The 21,679-nt window shown below is 35.6% G+C and overlaps 1 protein-coding gene across 3 annotated transcripts in view; it reads left to right on the forward strand.

The window, feature by feature from the left end:
* Positions 1 to 21,679, forward strand: part of LOC150107973 (katanin-interacting protein-like) — a 726,539-nt gene that overhangs the window by 657,406 nt on the left and 47,454 nt on the right. For all 3 annotated transcript variants that reach the window (XM_090415492.1, XM_090415493.1, XM_090415494.1), the window contains one exon: positions 16,049 to 16,150. In XM_090415492.1, the coding sequence (XP_090271618.1) occupies positions 16,049 to 16,150 (102 nt within the window). The remainder of the gene's footprint in view (positions 1 to 16,048; positions 16,151 to 21,679) is intronic.

Here is a 21,679-nt window from a genome sequence, read left to right on the forward strand (position 1 = left end):
AAAAATTAATTATAAAATTCAAAGCTAACCCTTCTTCTAACTCTTCTTATTTTATGACCCTTATGCTATTAGCATACTCGAGGACCATGGGGTCTTTTCATTTCTGGCCTTACAATTATGCCCTCTCTATAAACCTTACTATAATTCTTCTATAATCTACTCTTTCCCCTTCAATATACCCTATTCCTCCTATGGGTTTAAATTCGGAAGAAGGCTAGTTCAGAAGCCTTAAGGTAGCAGCCCTACCACTGAACTATTCCATCATCAGGCTAGTCCCCTGACATGGAGAACATAATCCTACTTATAAGCTGACAGAAAAAGATAATCGGATTGAATCTATGGGAAATGACCCTGGAATGTAAAAGGTAAAACAAAAATGGAAACGACAAAATATAATACATATAGCAAACTGGAATGTAAGAGAAATAGCATATAAAGAAATAGAATTAGACCAAATATTAAATGAAAGAAATTTTAAAATAGCAGTAATCACTGAAACAAAAAAGAAATTAAAAGGAACTATGATAACCAAAAATTTTAATGTGATATACAGTGGAGTCGACAGAAACTAAAGAGCACAAGCAGGAGTCATGATTTATTCCATAATTTATAATGGGAATAAATTATGGAATGAAAGAATAATACTATTATTATTATTATTATTATTACGGGTATCTCCATGGAGTCAGTAGACTCATCGCGGGAGACCCAAACTAGCAAAACAATATCTATCATATCTCTTCTTGAATTCATTTACAGACGAAGAGCTCACAACTAAGTCAGGCAATGAATTCCACTCATTCACCACCCTCCAGCAAAAAACCTTGTTCTGACACCTTTGTTAACCACACTCTTCTTTAATTTCCAGAGAGGACCTCTTGTTCTTCCATCACTATCACACAGCTGAAACATTTCCCCTGCATCAATCCTATAAAAACCTTTTAGTAATTTGAATGTTTCTATCATATCACCTCTTCTTCGCCTATCAACCAATCTCTGCAATCCACAAGCTCTCAATCTATCAATGTAGGGAGTATTTTTTATATCACTCACCAACTTGGTCACTCTTCTCTGAACCCTCTCCACAGCCTCCTGATCTCCAAGGAATCCAGGTGACCAGACCTGAGCACAGTAATCCAAATGTGGAAGTATCAATGCTTTATAAAGGGGAATAATAACCTCTTTATCTCTGGATGTCAGTGTGTTCCTCAACAACCAAGTAATCCTATGTGCAATCTTGGACACCTTAGCAATGTGTCCTCTGAACTTCATCTCCTTATCTACCAATACCCCTAAGTCCCTAGCCTCATCAATCTCTTGGAGTACCTTTCCATCGATGTAGTACACAGCTGGTAATCTTTTAATCCCAAAATGCATGACTTTACACTTTTCCACATTGAACTGACATCCATTTTCTTTTGCCCATTTTACCAGCTTATTTAAATCCTCCTGCAAACTTTCAACATCAGCTTGATTTTTTATTGCACTACACAACTTTGCATCATCAGCAAACAACTGAATATCTCCCTTTAAGCCGTTTCCTATATCATTTATATACAAATTAAACAACATTGGCCCAAGCACAATACAAGCTAGAATAAAAATAGATAGAGGCTATTTAACAATAATTGGTTTATATGCCCCAGAAGAAGGAAGAGAACAGGATAATATTGATTTTTATAATCAGCTACAAAACATATATAATAAAATAAATAAAAATGATTACGTAATTTTAGCAGGAGACTTAAATGCAAGAATTGGAAACACGAAAATTAATAATACTATAGGAATACATGGAGAACATACTCTAAACAGGAATGGCAAAAAAATTGATTGACTTTGTAGTTTATAATAACCTAAAAATAATGAATTCCTTCTATAAACATAAAGACATACATAAATATACTTGGGCAGCAAGAGGATGGCAATCAATATTAGATTACTTTGTACTAAATGAAAAGACATCAAAATTTTCCATAGATGTTAGAGTTCAGAGAGGATATGAAATAAGCAGTGACCACTTCCTTGTCAAAATAAAATTAAGATTACCACCTAAATGGCTACAAGTAACAAGAACAGAAAGAAAAATTGAAACATTTGTTTATAAAACTAGACTATTGAATGATACAAATGTACAATGGCTATATGAACAAAGAATTAACCAATATCTAGATAAAATAAAACAAAATGAAGAAATAGAATGGCTTAATATAAAAATGATACTAAATGCAGCAGCAAATGAAAGCTTAGGAAAGGCCAAAAAATTCAATAAAAGGAAAAAAACTGAAGATCTGGGATGATACAATCAAAGAAGTAATCGAAAAGAAAAAAGAAATGGTTAAGCAGTAAAAGATTAGAAGATGAAATAGAATATAAAAGAATAAGAGCCATAGCTAAAAGAGAAGTCAGAAAAAGACATAGAGAATCATGAAACAAATTTGTTTCTAATTTAGAACATGATTTATATAAAATAAGACCCAATGTATATAAGATTTTGAAACATTTAAATGCAGATACCAATTAAACACTGAATTGAAATTAGAAGAATTTCTAAATTACTACACAGAACTGTGGACAGACAAATATTTTAAAAAAGACAACTGGCAAACAATTAACAAAAATGAAAAGGAAATAACTAAAGAAGAATTAGAAATCAGCCTTAAAGAAACAAGAAACGGAAAATCACCTGGAGAAGATAAGCTAGGTTCAGAACTATATAAATACGCAGGAACAAGATTCAAAGAAAAGCTTATTATTTTTAAATAAAATTTACTCAACTGGTATCCCCCTAATAGAATGGAAAAAAAAGCAATTGTGATTCCTATTTTAAAAAAGGTAATAGAGATGACCCTAAAAACTCTAGAGGTATCAGTATACTAAATTCCTGTTACAAAATATATAGCAGAATCTTAGATAGCAAACTAATGAAATATTCCGAAAACTTAATTCCGAAAACTTAATTTAACTTTTCTAAATCCATTCTTAATTAATTAAGAATGGATTTAGAAAAGGACGATCATGTATAGACCCAGCCTTTTGCCTAAAATTAATAATAGAGAAAAGAAGAGAATACAATTTAGAAACACATATTGCATTTATTGACTTTGAAAAAGCATTTGACAAAATTAAAAGAAACATATTATTTAACATATTAAAAGAAAGACAAATACCAAATAATATCCTAAAAGCTATCACAAGTATATATGAAAATAATCAAATATAAATAAGGCCTTTAAAGGCCTAAAAAAATAATCAAATACAAACAATTGAGGCCTTTGGCTCTTCATATATCTAAATACAAATAAGATTAAATCACGAGCTATCATATACGAGAGAGATAAACCAAGGGGTCCGACAGGGATGTCCCCTCTCAGCGACTCTTTTTAATATCTACTTAAATAATAATAAAATGGAGTAAAAATTTACATCAAGGAATTAAACTTTCTCCTACAGTAAACTTAAACACTCTCCTCTTTGCCGACGACCAAATAATAATTACAAATTCTGAAGATAACTTACAGAAAGCTATTTTAGATCTAAATGAGTTATCCAAAGATTATGGTATGATAATATCAATGGAAAAATCAAAAACTATGGCCTTTAAAGGACAAGATCCAGCAAGAACTAAAATAGTAATAGATAACAAGATCTTAGAACAGGTGAATTCATTTAACTACCTAGGATGTATGATCACATATGAAAATGAAAAAGATATAAACATAAAAATTGCAAAATATTTAAAAATAACAGGTGTAATTAACTCTATATTTAAACTAAACCTAGTTCAAAAACAAAACAGGCTAAAAGTATGCAATACATTAGCCCTACCAGTCTTAATGTATGGAAGCAAAATCTGGACAATAAAAACAGAAAGACAAACAAAGATTAACAACAGCAGAATTGAAGTTTATGAGAAAAACTGCAAAGTATACCCTATTTGATCACAAAAGAAACGAAGATATTATGAAAGAATTAAACCAAGAACCAGTAATAGAAAAAATTAAAAAATATAAACATAAATGGATGGAACACGTTCAAAGAATGAAAACAGAAAGATTACCAAAAGAAGCCTTAAAGTACAAGCCATTAGGAAAAAGAAAACCAGGACGTCCTCTTAAATGATTCAATGATGACTTCTAAGGCCGGAACAGGCCATGCTAGGCCTAAATCCTTGATACGCACGATGATGAAAGCTAACCCTTCGAAAACTGGGAAGAATTTTGGGGAAAAAGAATAAATGCAATACTAGATGCAACATCCATGGAGTCGCAAGACTCATCATGAGAGGCCCATCTTAGATAAAAATAACACAAAATCTATCATACAACTCCTTAAACTCATTCAGTGTTTGTGATCTTAGAACCTTATCAGGTAATGCATGCCGCAGTGTAACTACCCTCCATGCCAGTAAAAGCGACTTCTCAACTTCTTGTTCACCACTTCCATTTACATCTTCCAGGGATGGTTCCTTGTCTACCATACAAAAGCTCTGCTATTATTATTATTCATGACTGCCATAGAGTCATGAAGCTTATTTTGGGAGGCCCACCTTAAACAACTGTCTATCATACATTCCTTAAACTAATTCACTGTTTGTGCTCTCATTACCCTATCAGACAATACATTCTACAGTCCAACCATCCTCCATTAAGAAAAAAAAAAAGCCACTCCTCGACCACTTACTCACCATTTCCATTCGTAACTTCGGTGGGCCTCCTTGTCCTTGCTTCTTTCTCTTAATGTCCCATAGAAAAGAATTCTCCAGTGTTGTTCCTCTTACTATGCCTCAACAGTTTAAATGTCTCAATCATATCACCTCTCCTTCTTCTAATGACCAAACTCTGCAGTCTTCAGTCTGCACTCAAATCCTAAAAGCCAACATTATACATTCCTGATATCATTTGTGTTATCCACCTTTGCACCCTCCACAAAGTAAATTTATCCCCTTCAAATCCCAGTGACCAAATCTGAGCACAGTCATCCAGATATGGTCTGATCAGGGCTTATACAATGGAATGGAACTCTTCTTTCTCTGCTGGTCAGAACTCTTCTCATTATTGCAGCAATCCTGGCTTACCTTCATCACCTGTGTGATATGATTGATATAAACTTCAAGTTTATATCAATCATCATCCCAAGGTTCCTTGCTTCTTCCACTTCCTCTAGCAGAGTATGCTGCTTCCTGTCAATGGATCTAAAACTTCAAGACCTTACATTTAGTTGCATTAAACTGATGCCCCCATTCATTTGCTTATCTGCCCAGCTTATTCACATCATTTGCAAACAACTGAATGTCTTCCTGCAATCCATTGACAGTGTCATTTTGATATAAAGGTTAAAAGATAAGAATCCCAGTACTAAGCCTTTTGGGACCCTACTGGTAACCTTCTGCTTCCTTGATACCGCTTCAATCCCCAATACAATTCACTAACCTGCATATGGATATCAAAATCCATATGCAGTAACTTAAATATCAGATGAAGAAATCAATAAGTCAGTAATAAATTGGATCCCATTTTTTGAAAGGATAATGTTATTACAACTTAAGGGAAATCTTGTTAGTATAAATATCATCCAAGCTTATGCACTCACAGCTGACAAAAGTGAAGAAAAAGAAGTTGAAGAGTTTTATGAACACTTAAAAGAGATTAAAAACCTAACAAATAACAGATAAACATAGTGATGGGTGACTGTAATGTGAAAGTGGGCAGAGGGGGTGATGGAAAAATTGTTGGAGAGCATGACTTTGGCACCAGAAATGAATGCGGAGATTGCCTTGTCCAGTTCTGTCAGGAAGAAGATCTAACAATAGCAAACACCTGGTTTAAACTTCACTTCCGCCCAGAATACTATACACATGGAAATCACCTCAAGATAGCCAACATAACATTGTCAGAAATCAAATTGACTACATACTGATAAATAAAAAATTCCACAGTAGTATGAATAGTGCAAAGATTTATCCTGGAGCAGATATCTCATCAGACCGCAATCCCATAGTTGCAGAAATATGCCTTAGATTAAAATCAGCCAAAAAAATCACAAAAGAAGAAAAAAAAATTGCTGTAGAAAAACTAAAAGAGCCAAGACACAACTTGTAACAGGTTTTCAAGGAGTAGGATATGTGAATAATGAAAAATAGGAATGGATGACAAATGAGATTCTTTCTCTTGTTGATACATGAAGAATGTACAAAAACAAAGACCTAGCTAAATATACAGAAACACATAACGTCATCAAGAAGAAAATAAAAGAAGCAAAGGAAAATTGAATGAAAAATTTATGTACTGAGATTGAACTGCTTCAGAAGAAACATGATTAATTCAATCTGTACAAGAAAATCAACGAAATTTCCAGAAAATTCAGTAAAAAAGCAGGTAGTGCCTCTAAGAGACGAAAGTGAAAAAATAGTTCTAGAAGAAGAGAATAAAGCACAGATTTGGATAAAATATATATAACACAACTCTTCAATGATACTAGACAGAAGCTCATAAATTTAAATGATAATACTCAAGGACCAGCAATTCTAAAATGTGAAATAGAGAATGCTATAAGATCAGGTAAAACAGGAAAAGCCAGTCGACCAGGTGGTGTACAAACAGAATATTTAAAATTAATAAAACCAGGTAACATCAAACTTCTTGAAAAAAACTGTTCAATAAAATATATGAAAGTGACAAATTTCTGCCAGGTTGGCTCAAATCTACATTTATTTTGATTATATTGCCAAAGTGAATTCTTGTGGCAACTTCCAACTTTTTAATCTAATGAGCCAAGCATTAAAATATTTTTGAAAGTAATTCAGAATCACATCTTTAGAAAAAGTGAGGAAACTCTGAGTGAATTGCAGTTTGGTTTGCAGAATGGTTTTGGTGCTAGAAAGGCCCTTTTCTGTGCCCAAATATTGATACAAAAATGCATAGGGAAACAGAAAACTGTATGTGCTTCATAGATTTTGAAAAAGCGTTCAACAAGGTCAGACACACTAAGTCCTTTAACGAATAGGGCTAGACGAAAAAGACATAAGACTAATAAGAAATCTGTATTGGAATTGGTCAGCTACCATTCAATTAGACAAAGGCTGGCCTGGTTGGCCGAGTGGTCAACGTATCCCCCTCTCCAGCCAAAATGTTGCAGGTTCAAATCCTGCCCTGGGCATGGATGTTTGTGATTGTGACAATACTAGTGGTGATGATGGGCGGTAGATGGCATTGGTGTATATGATGATGGTAGTTGTAGTTAGTGGATTGAGTGGTGGAGACAGAAAGTTGTAGAGTAGATGCCCTCCCTCAATGAGTCTTTGGACTCCCTGGAGGTTTTACGTAATAATAATAATAATAACTTTAGTAATAATAATAATAATAATAATGACATCAAAAGAGGAATGAGACAAGGATGTGTACTCTCACCACTCATGTTCAACATTTACTCAGAGGTAATCTTTAAAAAGGCATTGAAGGAATGTCCAGAGATAATCACAATAAATGGAATGATTGTTAACAACTTACGATGTGCAGATGACACCGTGCTAATTAAAGATAACATTATGGATCTACAAAAACTCATTGACAGAGTATACATAGAAGCCAAAGAATGGAAATAAATATAAACATCGACAAGACGAAATATATGATCATCAGCAAACATCCAACCTCATCAATGAAACTGACACTCAATGAGAAAACATTGAAAGTGTCAAGGTATAAATATCAAGTCAACCAACACCTCAAGTCAACATCACCAGAGTTCAAGATCGGTACTATCGACATAAGAAGTCTGAATGGCAAAGAAATGGAGATAGCTGAGGAACTCGATAAGTACCAGATTGACATATTATTATTACATAACACCTCCAGTTAAACCAAAGACTCATCGACAGAGGCCTACTCTGCAACTCTCCATATCCACCAATTTTCACAGACAATCACAAATATCCATGCCCACAGCGGGATTCGAACCTGCAGCCTTTTGGCTGGAGAGCAGATATGCTAACCACTCAACCAAATAGGCCAGCTCAATAGGGGGGGGGTGATTGAAACAAAAAAGACAAAAACTGGTGAGATCCTTCTGAGTGATAAATACGAAATTTTATATTCAAGCAATGACAATCAAGGAAAAGAAGGAGTAGCCATAGTATTCAACACTAAATACGAGGCTAATCTTCTTGAATGGCAGGCACTCTCAAGTAGAGTGATGTGTGCAAATATCAGAATGGAGAACTGGATAATGAGACTTATTTGTGCCTATGATCCCACAGAAGGTTCTACTTAGTTGGAAGTGGAGGAATTTTTTGAGGCTTTAGAGAAAGCAACTGACAATGAAAGGACCAACTTTTCAATGAAAAATGAAAAGTTGGTCCTTGTTGGGGATCTAAATAGCAGAGTAGAAAATGATTGTCAGACATACAAAAATATTTTGGGAAAATTTGGAGAAAAGAGCAAAGCTAATAATGATGGCAAATACCTGTTGGATTTCTACTCAGGATATGGATTGGTTATTATCAACAAAATGTGCACAAATTCACATGGAGAGAAGAGGCAAGGAATAAGAAAAGTCTCATTGACTATGTTATTGTTGATAGTGATGTTTTCTCCCTAGTGCAGGACACCATGGTGTGCAGAGAATTTGAAATTGGAAGTTTTATCCTGCTCAAGACTTTTAAAGCGAATAAAAGTTGAGCATCTCTTAGATGTGAATTGTAGACTAAAATACACAAAGATTACTGAAGAAAAAGAAAAAATGAAAGAGTTTGAGAACAGGAACCAAACTTTGGAGATTCAGTGGCAAGCAATGAAGAAAACGCTGATTGATTCAGCCAGAGGGGCATGTGGTGAGGTTGTCTGCAAGGATAGAAAAATCAGAACTCCATGGTGGACATAGGAAGTTAAAGAGGCAGTGAAGGAAAAGAAGAAAGCATAGCAAAAGTTCCTGGCAAATAAGTCAGGTTGTGTTCTTAGAGAATACAGAGACAAATGAAAGAAAGCTAAACACTGAAAAACTAGTTAAACAAAAGTCATAGGAAGACTTCGGCAAGAACATAGAAAATAAATGTCAAGAAAGTGGCAAGATAATCTGGAGGTCGTTGAAGAAGCTTAGAAATGGAGAGGAGTGCTGTAAAAGGAATTAGAGATGATTAAGGTAACAGTAACAATACAATTACCCAAAGTTTTTACATCCAACTGTATACCAATTCCAAAGAAACATAATGCACAAAATCGTGAGGATTACAGAACTGTGAGCCTAATATCCCATGCATCTAAAATTATTTTAACATTCGTTAACAAATTGAAAGAGCCATAAGCAGTGAATTGAGTGAACAACAGAAAGGCTTTAGAAGAGGAATGGGAACCATTAATGCTATCCTGGAACTAAAAATACTAATAGAAAGATCACTTGAAAGAAATAGGAACATTTACATATGCTTCATAGACTTTCAGAAGGCTTTTGACTGGATAAAGCATAATAAAATGTTCAATATATTAGATAAATTAGACATAGAAGATCATGTACTTAAGTTTATAAAAATGATTTACACCAAACAGAAAATGCAGCTATTTAACTCTGAGGCTTCTGCAGTGAAAATAAAGAGAGTTAGATAAGGTTGTATCCTTTTACCAAATCTATTTATTATCTATAGTGAGACAGTGATGAAAAAGATTGAAAAACAAAAAAACAGGAATTAGTATCAATGGTATAAAATACAACAATCTTAGATATGCTGATGAAACCATTCTAATATCAGAAAAACGAAATAAATTAACCAAATTACTGCAGCTACTAATTGAAGAAGGTAAAGAATTTGGATTAGATATAAATGCAAAAAAAGACCAAATTTATGAAAATCTCAAAAGAAAACAGATCCGAGCGAGATATATTCATAAACAATATGAAAATTGAACATACAATAGAATACAAATATTTAGGCACCTACTTTACTGTAGATGGAAAGCAAGATAAAGAAATAAAAATAAGAACTGCCATAGCTAAAGATGCATTCTGGAAAAATAAAGATCTGCTCAGAAGTTCTGTGAGTACCGAGACAAAAAAAAGAATGATAAGAACATTAGTGTGGCCAATTTTCACATATGGAAGTGAGACCTGGATATTCAAGAAGAGAGTAAGGCAACAGATAATGACCTTTGAAATGTGGTGCTATAGGAGAGCTCTGAAAATCCCATGGACAGAACATATCACAAATACAGATGTCCTACAGAGAATGAGAACACAGAGATCTTTATTACAGGAAATGATCCAGAGAAAGATGAGATTGGCAGGACATGTACTGAGAGGTTCAGCGGGACAGAGGATACTAACAGTTTTAGAAGGAAAAATTATGGGAAAAGGATCAGGGGGCAAAAAATGAAGGACATGGCTTGAAGATATAAGATCATGGACAGGATCACATGGCTATGCAGAAACAAAAAGGAAAGTTACCAACAGAGAGAACTGGAAGGACATGGTGCTGCTCCCTCTCACTGAGGAAGTTACATGAAGAAGAAAAGTAACAGTAAAACTGGAGAAAAAGATGTCCTTAAAGTGTGGAGTAATTACTTTGAAAAATTGCTAAATGAAACAAGCAGTGCCAGCACAGTGGTAAAAAACACTTAACAGGCATGCAATCAGGAATATATATCCATAATTAAAGTCTGAAATGCAAAAAGGCTGCAGGAGTAAATGATATTCAACTAGAAAAGCTCAAGTATGAAGATAAAGCAGTCTTGCTGTGGCTGCACTGAATAGTTCAGAAGGCCTGGAAACTGGGACAAATTACAGATGATTGGAGTAGAGGTCTCATAGTACCCGTATATAAAAAGGGAAATAAAACTGAATGTGAGAATTATAGAGGTATTTCTCTATTGATTGTTCCTGGTAAGATTTACGCAAGTATACTTGAGAAACAGTTGAGAAGGATAGTGGAAGAAAAGCTTGGTGAAGAACAAGCTGAATTCAGGCCAAATAGAGGCTGTCTGGATCATATTTTCACTTTACAACAAATAGTTGAGAAATTATTGGAATATAACCTAGATCTGTATTTAAGCTACATTATCAATGTATTCAAGTTTTGTAGAGCTGGAAAAGGCCTATGACAAGGTGCCAAGAGAGAAGCTTTTCAAAATGCTACAGTTACATGGTGTCAATGGGGCATTATATCAAATAAAGACAAAGTATTGCTTGATATAATGCCCCATTGACACCATATATAGTTCGCCCACCATTTCCAGGTCCCTGCTTCGCGTCTTTCCAAGAATAGTCGATCCATGCTGAAGGGGAGAAAGAAATGAAGGACGTCCGAATTGGTCGCCAACACGCGAAATCACGTGCTTTATAGGTAAAATTTTCCAACTGTTATACAAGCAACATAGTTAACTACAATAATCATAAAAGAGAAGTTAATTTTCCGACCAGTAATAATAAACAACTCATCCCACTATACGGACTGGTTACCCTATTATCGGAATGGATTCTTCTTTTTCTGAGATGCGCAGAAGTGTTGAGGGACCTCAAATTGGTGGGCGAACTATAACTGTATATGTATATATATAGAGAACTCTGCAAAATTCCCTGACTGAATTGAATAACTGTTGTAATAGATATGGTATGAAGGTCAGCAATAACAAGACAAAGACAATGAAAATAGGCAGAAGCATTGAAAATATCAATTGCATTGTGAATGTTGAACTTACAGAACAAGTAAAACATTTGAGCTACTTAGGCAAGATTTTTAGTGAAGATGGTAAATTAAATATGGAAATAGACAACAGAATCAACAAAGCTGGTATGGTAGGAAGTGAACTGAATAAATTTATATGGAATAAGAGAGAAATTAGTCAAAACACTAAATTAGCTGTTTACAAGACAGTTTTTAAACCAATTTTAACTTATAGATCTGAAAACGTTCAGAAGTAAAACACTTGACCAAAGACTAGAGACTGCAGATATGAGGCTCCTGAGAAAGTGTAGGGGGCATGAATAGCATCAATGGCAATATCATATTAAAAACGAGGAAAGAACTTGACATTGTCAGCATCCAGGAATCTGTTAGCAGAGCTAATCTCAGGTGGTATGGTCTCTTAAACATAATGGGTGAGGAAAGATTAGCAAAACAAGTGTTCCCTGCCGGGTTGGCAGGATAAAGAGCCAGAGTTAGACCAAGATATAGGTGGATTGATACAGCAAAAATTGCCTTAGAAGATAGAAAAAGATCTGATAATGTTGGAGTCTTGACAGGTAACAGACTGATTTGGAGAAAAATTGTAGATAGGAAGTTAGTAATGATGTAAATTTTTCATGTAGTACTATCATATCCTGCACACCCCTTGAGTGTACATGGCAGGAATTTGATGATGATGAGGTATAAATATCTTGGTTGCCTGCTTAATGAAAGGTGGGATCCTGAAATAGATATAAAGGCGAGGATTGAAGTTATTTGGCAGACTTTCATGCAAATGAGAACATTATTCTGCAATAAAGATCTATACATAAGTTAGTTGCTGAATGCTGAAATGTTACGTCTGGTCTATGGAGTTGAGACATGGACATCGAAGGCCACAGCCATCAAGAAAATTGAAGCCTTTGAGATATGCTATGTAAACGAATATTCAAGATAACATGTACAGAAGAAATAACCAATGAAGATGTCTTCAAATCCATTGGCAAAAGCAACAATCTCATACAAACAATCAAGAAATGAAAAAAAACATCATGAGAAACAGCAAATATCAGTTTCTACAAACCATTTTGGTAGGAAGAATTGATGGCAAAGGAGCTAGAGGAAGAAAAAGAATATCTTGGTTTGACGACATCAAGACGTGGACAGGAAAGACCAGCATACAACTGCTCAGATCAACGTAAGAACCTCATCAACTGCTCTTGTTACTTTATTATAAAAGATGATTATCTTATTAAACCAATCCTTTAACAAATCCATCCTGACACTCACAGGTAACATTACCCTTACCTGCCCGATGCTATGTATGATCTCTCACTAATTTCTCCAAAATCGTAACAATCGCAGAAGACATGAGAAATGGCTAATACACACCGGCTTATAGTTTCATACTTCCATTCCACCACCCTTATGCAGTAGGACTATCTTACCCTCCTACTCCTTGGGCACCTTTTCCATAGCCAGACTCATTGAAAATCAAAACTAATGGAGGTGTTAGTTCCTTTGTAGTAAAATCCATAGTAAAATGCAATCCAATCACATTGCCTTATTGACATCCAGATAACTTATGTGTAACATCATGATATCAAACTCTCCTCTTGCTCTTCCAAACATTGAACCATCTCCATCCCTCTAGTAATAAAATCCTCTTTTCCAGGATGAAATACTCCAATAAAGTGATCATTAAACAACTCCAATGTGTCTTCTGCATCAGTCACTCTACTCCCATTTTCATATAACAGTGTCATTCTTTAACAATCATTTCTCTCCTCCTACTGGCCACAAATGAAAGAATTCCTTCACATTTTCCTTGGATCTCAGGGCTAAATCTTGTTCAAGTTTTGCCTTCCCTACCATGCTGGCATCACTTTCTTAGCGTGAGTCATATATTCCTCATGCAATGGCTTCCACTCTTCTCCTTATACTTTTTTCATAACCTCCTTTTCATCTGCAATTCTCATTTGATATCATTAATCATCCACTTTACACCAAATCTTGTTTTTTTTTTTTTATTTGAGATATTCAACTTGCCTTTGCTGCTAATAAATATTTCTTCACCACTTCCCACACACTGGTGTTATGTCACCCTTCCAGTTCTTCCATCCATGGGACTGCCCCAAGCTGATTTTGAAGCTTATTATAGCATCTACCTTATAATTTCCTTTCTTCTTGACAATTTTTACAAGTTTAACAGGATACCGCAAGTCAAGACAGCGTGGTCTCTCTCTCTCCAATTGGAGGCAAGGATGACATTTTAATTATAATTAGGTCCTCTGATGCCAGGACCAAATCCAAAACTCTTGAGCCCTCTTTTCTTCTACTACATGCTGCCTGAGGCATTTGTCCATCAAGAATTCCAGAAATTCCATTCCCTTACTACTACATACTTTTCCTCTTCCCACTTAATGTTGCTGTAGTTAAAATCTCCCATAATAACTCATTTTAACCAAATCCGAAACTCGAGTCTCTCATTTCTTCTACTGTGTGTTGGCTGAGGTATTTTTGGAATTATTCTTGAGGGACCTCAAGAATTCCAAAAATTCCATTCCCTTACTACATGCTTTTCCTCTTCCCAGTTTATGCTTCTGCATTTAAAATCTTCTACAATGATCACTCGTTTTGCACTTGCTAAACTCTGCTGCCTAAACATTTCTTGTTCCTCAATTTCTGTATTCCCTGGCCTATATCAACATCCCACTAAATATCCTATTCTGCCCACATGGACACAACTCAACTCTATCACTGCAGTTTTGAATATCAAAGAATATCAGAAGTTGGTCAAGAGCAAAATACAGGAATGGATAGATGGAAATGGGATACTGTATGTGGGGGGGGGGAAACGGCATGGTTTTGTGAAGGGTGGTGCCTCAGTAACTTGCTCACATTTTATAATGTGATAAAGGAAATGGATTTACAGTGACTGCTGGACTTTGCAAAGGTCTTTAACAGAATACCGCATGGAATTCTAATTGGTAAAATGCAGCACATGGGGATGGATATAGAGTTGGTAAGATGGATAGGCGGGTGGTTGATGAAAAGATATTAGAGAGTAGTTTATTCAGGAGTAGAGGCCAAGAAGAAGGCCTGTGACTAGTAGCATGCTGAAGGGTTCTGTTCTTGGACCGCCACTGCTTAATTTGTTCAGTAACGATGTAAGAAAGGATCTGAGGGGAACTGCTCAGTTGTTTGCTGATGATGCAAAGTTGGGTAGAGCAATAGTTAATACAGATGATGTCAAAATTTTGCAGGACGATTTGGGTAGATTGGCAGACTGGGCAAAGGAGAATGGATGTAAGTTTAATGTGGCAAAGTGTAAGGTTATGCATTTTAAGACGAAAAGATTACTAGCTATATACCACATTGGTGAAACTGTACTCCAGGAAATTGACAAAGCTAGATACTTGGGAGTGTTAGTGGATAAGGAGTTAAAGTTTAGTAGGCACATAGTAAAAGTGGTTAAAGCAGCTCATCAGATCATTTGGTTACGGAAGAATACTTTGACGAGCAGGTTATTGTTTCTCTTTATGAATCCTTGGTAAGATTTTGACTACTGCATGCAGATCTGGTGTCAGGATTTCTTGGTGATGAAGAGGAGGTGGAGAGGATCCAAAGGCTAGTGACCAAGGTGGTAGCAGGTCTATGGAATGAGCCTTGTAGGTGCCATGACTGTAAATAAGTTCAAAGCAAAGTATGATTGATACTATACAAATCTTGCATAGTTCTTGAAATGATGTTTAAGACCTTTGTCAATGAGTCTAAGGACTCCTTGGAGTTGCCCATAATAATAATTATAATTCCTATGCTGTTCTTTGCACAGTATAGGTCCATCAATCCATTTCTGTATTCAAATTCTTACTGACTTCTCTAAAATCTTCACCACCACTACTCCAGAAATACTTTGTTTTTGCACCATCCTTGTAGAATAGGACTGCGATATTCTATAGAATCTTTCTGAGCTGAGATTCACTTATACAGACACATCAAGGGCCTAGTCAATTCATCTGAATATTCCTTTAGCATACCTACTGATATCCCATCTGCTCTATTGCTAAATTCTTATCCAGGTTATGTACCAGCTCTTGAACTCCCTTCTCATGCAGCTCGGTCTCTTCTTCCAGTGTAGTGGTAGTACTGTGTGCCTTGTTACATGTACCAAGTTGAAAGATTTTTTTGCAAATGAGCACTCATTATTTGAACAATTGCATATGCTTCTGAAGCTATAGTACAATCTGCATTCAGATTATATAAAAAGCTTAGTTTAATTTAAAAACCTGAAGTTGAATTAAACTTATAGTTTTATTTTATTGTTTTTAATTATACTGAAAATTTTCTGAAAAAGTCATTATAAAATTCACAATAAAATAAAATTATTTTCTTCAGCTGAACAGAGTGTATCTCATTTTTGATTATCCAATAATGGTATCCATGATTAAATTGTGGAATTATGCCAAAACACCTATAAGAGGAGTGAAAGAATTTGGAGTAAGTATTTCATTTTAGGTCTAATAAATTTTATGACCTCATTGTAAAATTGTATATGTGTGTTGAGTATATATGTATAAATTTGTTAGTACTAGGTGCGTTTAACCTTGCCATTCAACATTTATATTGCAGTTTGTGTTTTCCTTTTTTTTTTTTTTGCTCAGTTAAATTAAGTTCATGACATCTTATCCTGTTTTCTAAATAAGTAACTAAATCCATGAAGGATTAAAAATCATTAATAGGCCTCTTTCAGAATGTGTTTTTGAATTATACTGCAATTTCTTCTCTATTTGCTTCAGAATTCAATGCATGCAAGCAGGAAAAAGTGAATGTATAAAACAGTGTTCCTTAATTTTTAAATATAGATCATGACTTGCATACTGCACTTAAAACAGAGGAAAGTATGATACAATTGAACAGGTTCAAATCTAGGAAGATACATTTCATTGTTTTCATCATCATAGTATGCCTTCTTTAAATATATTATTACTTAATACCAAGTTAAAAAAATAGCTGATTTCTGGTAAAACTTCATTTGGGATGCAGTTAACATTTTTCAAGGGCCTGCCTATTTTCATGTATTTTGTTGCTGACATTTCAAACTAAATGTGTTATAGCAGTTATTCAATCCTAGTCAAAGAATCCTGAACTGCACTGCATTTATTCACAAATATAGCATCACATATCCATCAAGTACAGAGCTAAGCTGAATATCTCCAATTTCGATATCAGGTTTGATGCCACTTTCTTTCATAACATGATTCATATAGATGACAAATAAAGAATGGGGGAGGGATTGTGTGTATCCTTTTTTTGCTTCTAATTTTAAATCAAAATCATTTTTAATTGCATCTTTAATATCCCACCGTGTATTCCATATAATTATAGCATTTTATTATTATTGCATTGACACCTTCATGGCGTTCTAAGACTCATCACAGGAGACCCAACTATCAACATAATATCTATCATACCTCACCTGAAACCATTAACAGACAAAGCACTTACAACTGACTCAGGCAACCCATTCCATTCATTTACCATTCTCCAAGTGAAAATTCTGGTCTTCATGCCCTTGCTAACCACATTCTTATCCAACTTCCAGAGATGATCTCTTGTTCTGTCTCCTCCAGCTAAGTGCTGAAACATTTCCCCTGCATCAGCCCTATAAAATTCTTTAAGTAACTTAAACATTTCTATCATATCCCCCCCCCCCCTTTTCACCTATGAACCAAGTTTTGCAATCAAACCCTTAGTCTGTCGTCATAGGGAGGAAAGTGATCAAGACCATCTTGATCACTTTCCTCAGGATCATCTCCACCACTTCCTCATCATGATTATCATCATCAAATTCCTGCCATATACCCTCAAGGGGTGTACAGGATATGATAGTACTACATGAAAAAAAATTTACATCATTACTAACTTCCTATATACAATTTTCCTCCAAATTAGTCTGTTACTTGTCAAGACTCCAACATTATCAGATCTTATATTTCTATCATCTAAGGCACTTTGTATCAATCCATCTATATCTTGGTCTTACTCTGGGTCGTTTTCCTGCCAACCTGGCAGAGAACACTTGTTTTGCTAATCTTTCTTTGCCCATTCTGTTTAAGTGACCATACCACCTGAGATTAGCTCTGCTAACGCATTCCTGGATGCTGACAATGTCAAGTTCTTTCCTAATATCCTCGTTTTTAATATGATATTGGCATTGATGCCATCTGTTCATGCCTCTAATCTTTCTCAGGACTCTCATATCTGCGGTCTCTAGTCTTTGGTCAAGTGTTTTACTTCTGACCCAGCTCTCAAATCCATTAGTTAAAACTGGTTTGAACACTGTCTTGTATACAGCTAATTTAGTGTTCTGACTAATTTCTCTCTTATTCCATATGAATTTATTCAATTGACTTCCCACCATACCAGCTTTGCTGATTCTGTTATCTATTTCTATATTTAATTTACCATCTTCAGTAAAAATTGTGCCTAAGTAGCTGAAATGTTTTACTTGTTCCACAGGTTCTCCATTCACAACACAGTTGACATTTTCAATGATTCTGCCTATTTTCATTGTCTTTGTCTTTTTATTGCTGACCTTCATACCATATCTATTACAACAGTTATTCAATTTAGTCAGAGAATCCTGCAGACTTGTAGCAGATTGATTTAGAAGTATAACATCATCTGCATAAAGCAAAGAGCTGACATTAACATCTCCAATTTTGATATCATGTTTAATAATGAATAACAGTGGGGATAATGTACATCCTTGTCTCACACCAGATTTAACATTCAACCATCTTCCTGTACTTCCTTCAATTCTAACTGCTGACTTACAACTCAAATAAAGACTAACTATTGCTTGATATAATGCCCCATTGACACCATATAACTGTAGCGTATTGAATAGCTTCTCTCTTGGCACCTTGTCATATGCCTTTTCCAAATCGACAAAGCTTACATACAGATCTCTGTTATATTCCCATGCTTTCTCGACTATTTGTCGTAAAGTGAAGATCTGATCCTGACAGCCTCTATTTGGCCTGAATCCAGCTTGTTCTTCACCAAGCTTTTCTTCCACAATTTTTCTCAACCGTTTCTCAAGTATACTTGCATAGATCTTGCCAGGAACACTCAGTAGGGAAATACCTCTGTAATTCTCACATTCAGTTTTATTTCCCTTTTTATATATGGGGAATTATAAAAAGAGGGATGAATCGGGAATTCGTCCCTCTGTCCAGGCTTTCTGAACTATGCAGTGCAGCCGCTGTAAGACTTTTATACCACCATACTTCAGCATTTCTGGTAGAATATCATCTACTCCTGCTGCCTTTCCACATTTCAAGCCTTTGATGGCTTTTTCTACTTCAAGTATGGATATGTATTCCTGACTGCATTCCTGGTCAGTGTTTTTTACTACTGTGCTGTCATCACTGCTTGTTTCATTTAACAGTTTTTCAAAGTAATTACTCCATACTTCAAGGATATCTTTTTCTCCCGTTTTCATGTCACCTTTATCATCTCTAACTCCTTTTACAGCACTCTTTCCTCCATTCCTAAGCTTCTTCAACAACCTCCAGAATATTTTGCCACCTTCTTGATATTTATTTTCTATATTCTTGCCAAAGTCCTCCCATGACTTTTACTTAGCTAGTTTTACACAGTGTTTAGCATTCTTGTATTTGTCTCTGTATTCTCTAAGAGCACAAGCTGACTTATTTGCCAGGAACCTTTGATATGCTTTCTTCTTTTCCTTCACTGCCTCTTTAACTTCCTGTGTCCACCATGGAGTTCTAATTTTTCTATCCTTGCAGACAACTTCACCACATGCCTCTCTAGCTGAATCAATCAGGGCTTTTTTCAAGGCTTGCCACCGAATCTCTAGGGTTTGATTCCTGTTCTCAAACTCTTTCATTTTTTCTTTTTCTTCAGTAATCTTTGTGTATTTTAGTCTACAGTCACACATCTGAGAGCTGCTGAACTTTTATTCGCTATAAAACTTTCTTGCATTTTATTCTTTTCAATATGAAATTCAATTTTATCCTGCTCAAGACTAAATAGTGATCACTTCCAATTTCATATCCTCTGTACACTCTGGTGTCCTGCACCAGAAAGAAAACATCACTATCAACAATAAAATAGTCAATGAGACTTTTCTTATTCCTTGCCTCTTCTCTCCATGTGAATTTGTGCACATTTTTATGTTGGAACATGGTGTTAGTAATAACCAGTCCATGTCCTGAACAGAAATCCAACAGATATTTGCCATTATTATTAGCTTTGCTCTTTTCTCCAAATTTTCCCAAAATATTTTTGTATGTCTCACAATCATTTCCTACTCTGCTATTTAGATCCCCAACAAGGACCAACTTTTCCTTCTTCATTGTGTCAGTTGCTTTTTTTAAGCCTCAAAAAATTCCCCCACTTCTAGTTTAGTAGAACCTTCTGTAGGACCATAGGCACAAATAAGTCTCATTGTGCAGTTCCCCATTCTCATATTTGCCCACATTACTCTACTTGAGACTGTCTGCCATTCAAGAAGATTAGCCGCGTATTTTGTGTTCAATACTATGGCTACTCCTTCTTTTCCTTGATTGTCATTGCCTGAATATAACATTTTGTATTTATTGCTCAGAAAGATCTCACCAGTTTTTATCTTTTTTGTTTTAGTCACCCCTATTATGTCGATCTGGTACTTATGTAATTCCTCAGCTAGCTCCATTTCTTTGCCATTCAGGCTTCTTATGTTGATAGTACTGATCTTTAACTCTGATGTTGAGTTGTAGTGTGTTTTCAGATTTGTTCCATTAGCTGACTTTTCGCTGTTTGCCCTGGTTCCTTGGCGAAAACAACAGGGGCCTTGTTTAACCGGGCGACCCCCAGCCGGCATGAAATTTTGTCATGTTGTACCATCATTTTTTAGTTTGGTTTAACCAATAAGAATACAATTTGGTTGGCTAAATCCCAAATTGCCAGCCCATCCTCGTTCGTTCAGTATCCAACTAGATATCCAACAGGGTGCACCACGAAAAGGTGAGGATTGAACATTAGGTCAGAAGCCCTGGTCGGTTCTCCGCATTCCTTGAAAGGCTATGTGGAGGTCTCCTCTCAGTTATACAGCTTTGACCCTTAACCACCCCACCACTTCCTGATCCTTAAAAATTCAAGTGACCAGACCTGAACACAGTAATCCAGATGTGCTCATATCAAGTTTTATAAAGAGGAATAATAACTCATTCATTTATGTTTGTGAGTGTGTTCTTCATTAACCAAGTAATTCTGTGAGCTACCCTGGCAACTTTAGCAGTATACCCTCTAAACTTCAACTCTATCTACTACTACCCCCAAATCCCTGGCTTCATCAATTTCCTGGAATGCTGTTCCCTCACTGTGGTACACTGCTTGTAATCTTTGTATCCCAAAATGCATAACCTTACACTTTTCCACATTAAATCAACATCCATTATGTTTTTCCCATACTGCAGACTGAATATTCCCCTTCAGATCTTCTGCTGTATCATTAATATACAAATTAAAGCGTAGTGATCCTAGTACAGAGCCCTGGGGCACTCCACTAGTTACTGTCATTCGCCTTGATTCCACTCCACCATACATCACCCTCTGTCTGTCTATCAGCCACCCTCATATCTATGCCACTAGCCTCATATCCATTCCCATTTGCTTCAACTTATGTAATAGTTTTCCATGCAGTGTGCTGTCAAATGCCTCTGCAAAGTCCAGCAGTATCATAGTGTAGCCATTTCCTTTAACCAGGTCTGCTCACCTTATTATAAAATGCGAATAAATTACTGAGGCAAGACATGCCTTTTACAAAGCCATGTTATCCCCATAAAGTATCATATTCCCATACACCAATTCATGAATTTTACTTTTAACCAACTTTACCAATACTTTAACCACCACTCAGAGATACTGATTGGTCTGTAATTTGCTACTTCTGCTTGTGGCCACCTGTATGTAATGGAACTATATTAGCCTCTTTCCACTCCCTTGGAACATTGCCAG

This window comes from Typopeltis vanoorti, chromosome 3 (assembly GCF_054136105.1).
Source record: "Typopeltis vanoorti isolate ZY-2024b chromosome 3, IOZ_Tvanoo_1.0, whole genome shotgun sequence".
NCBI lineage: Eukaryota > Metazoa > Arthropoda > Arachnida > Uropygi > Thelyphonidae > Typopeltis > Typopeltis vanoorti.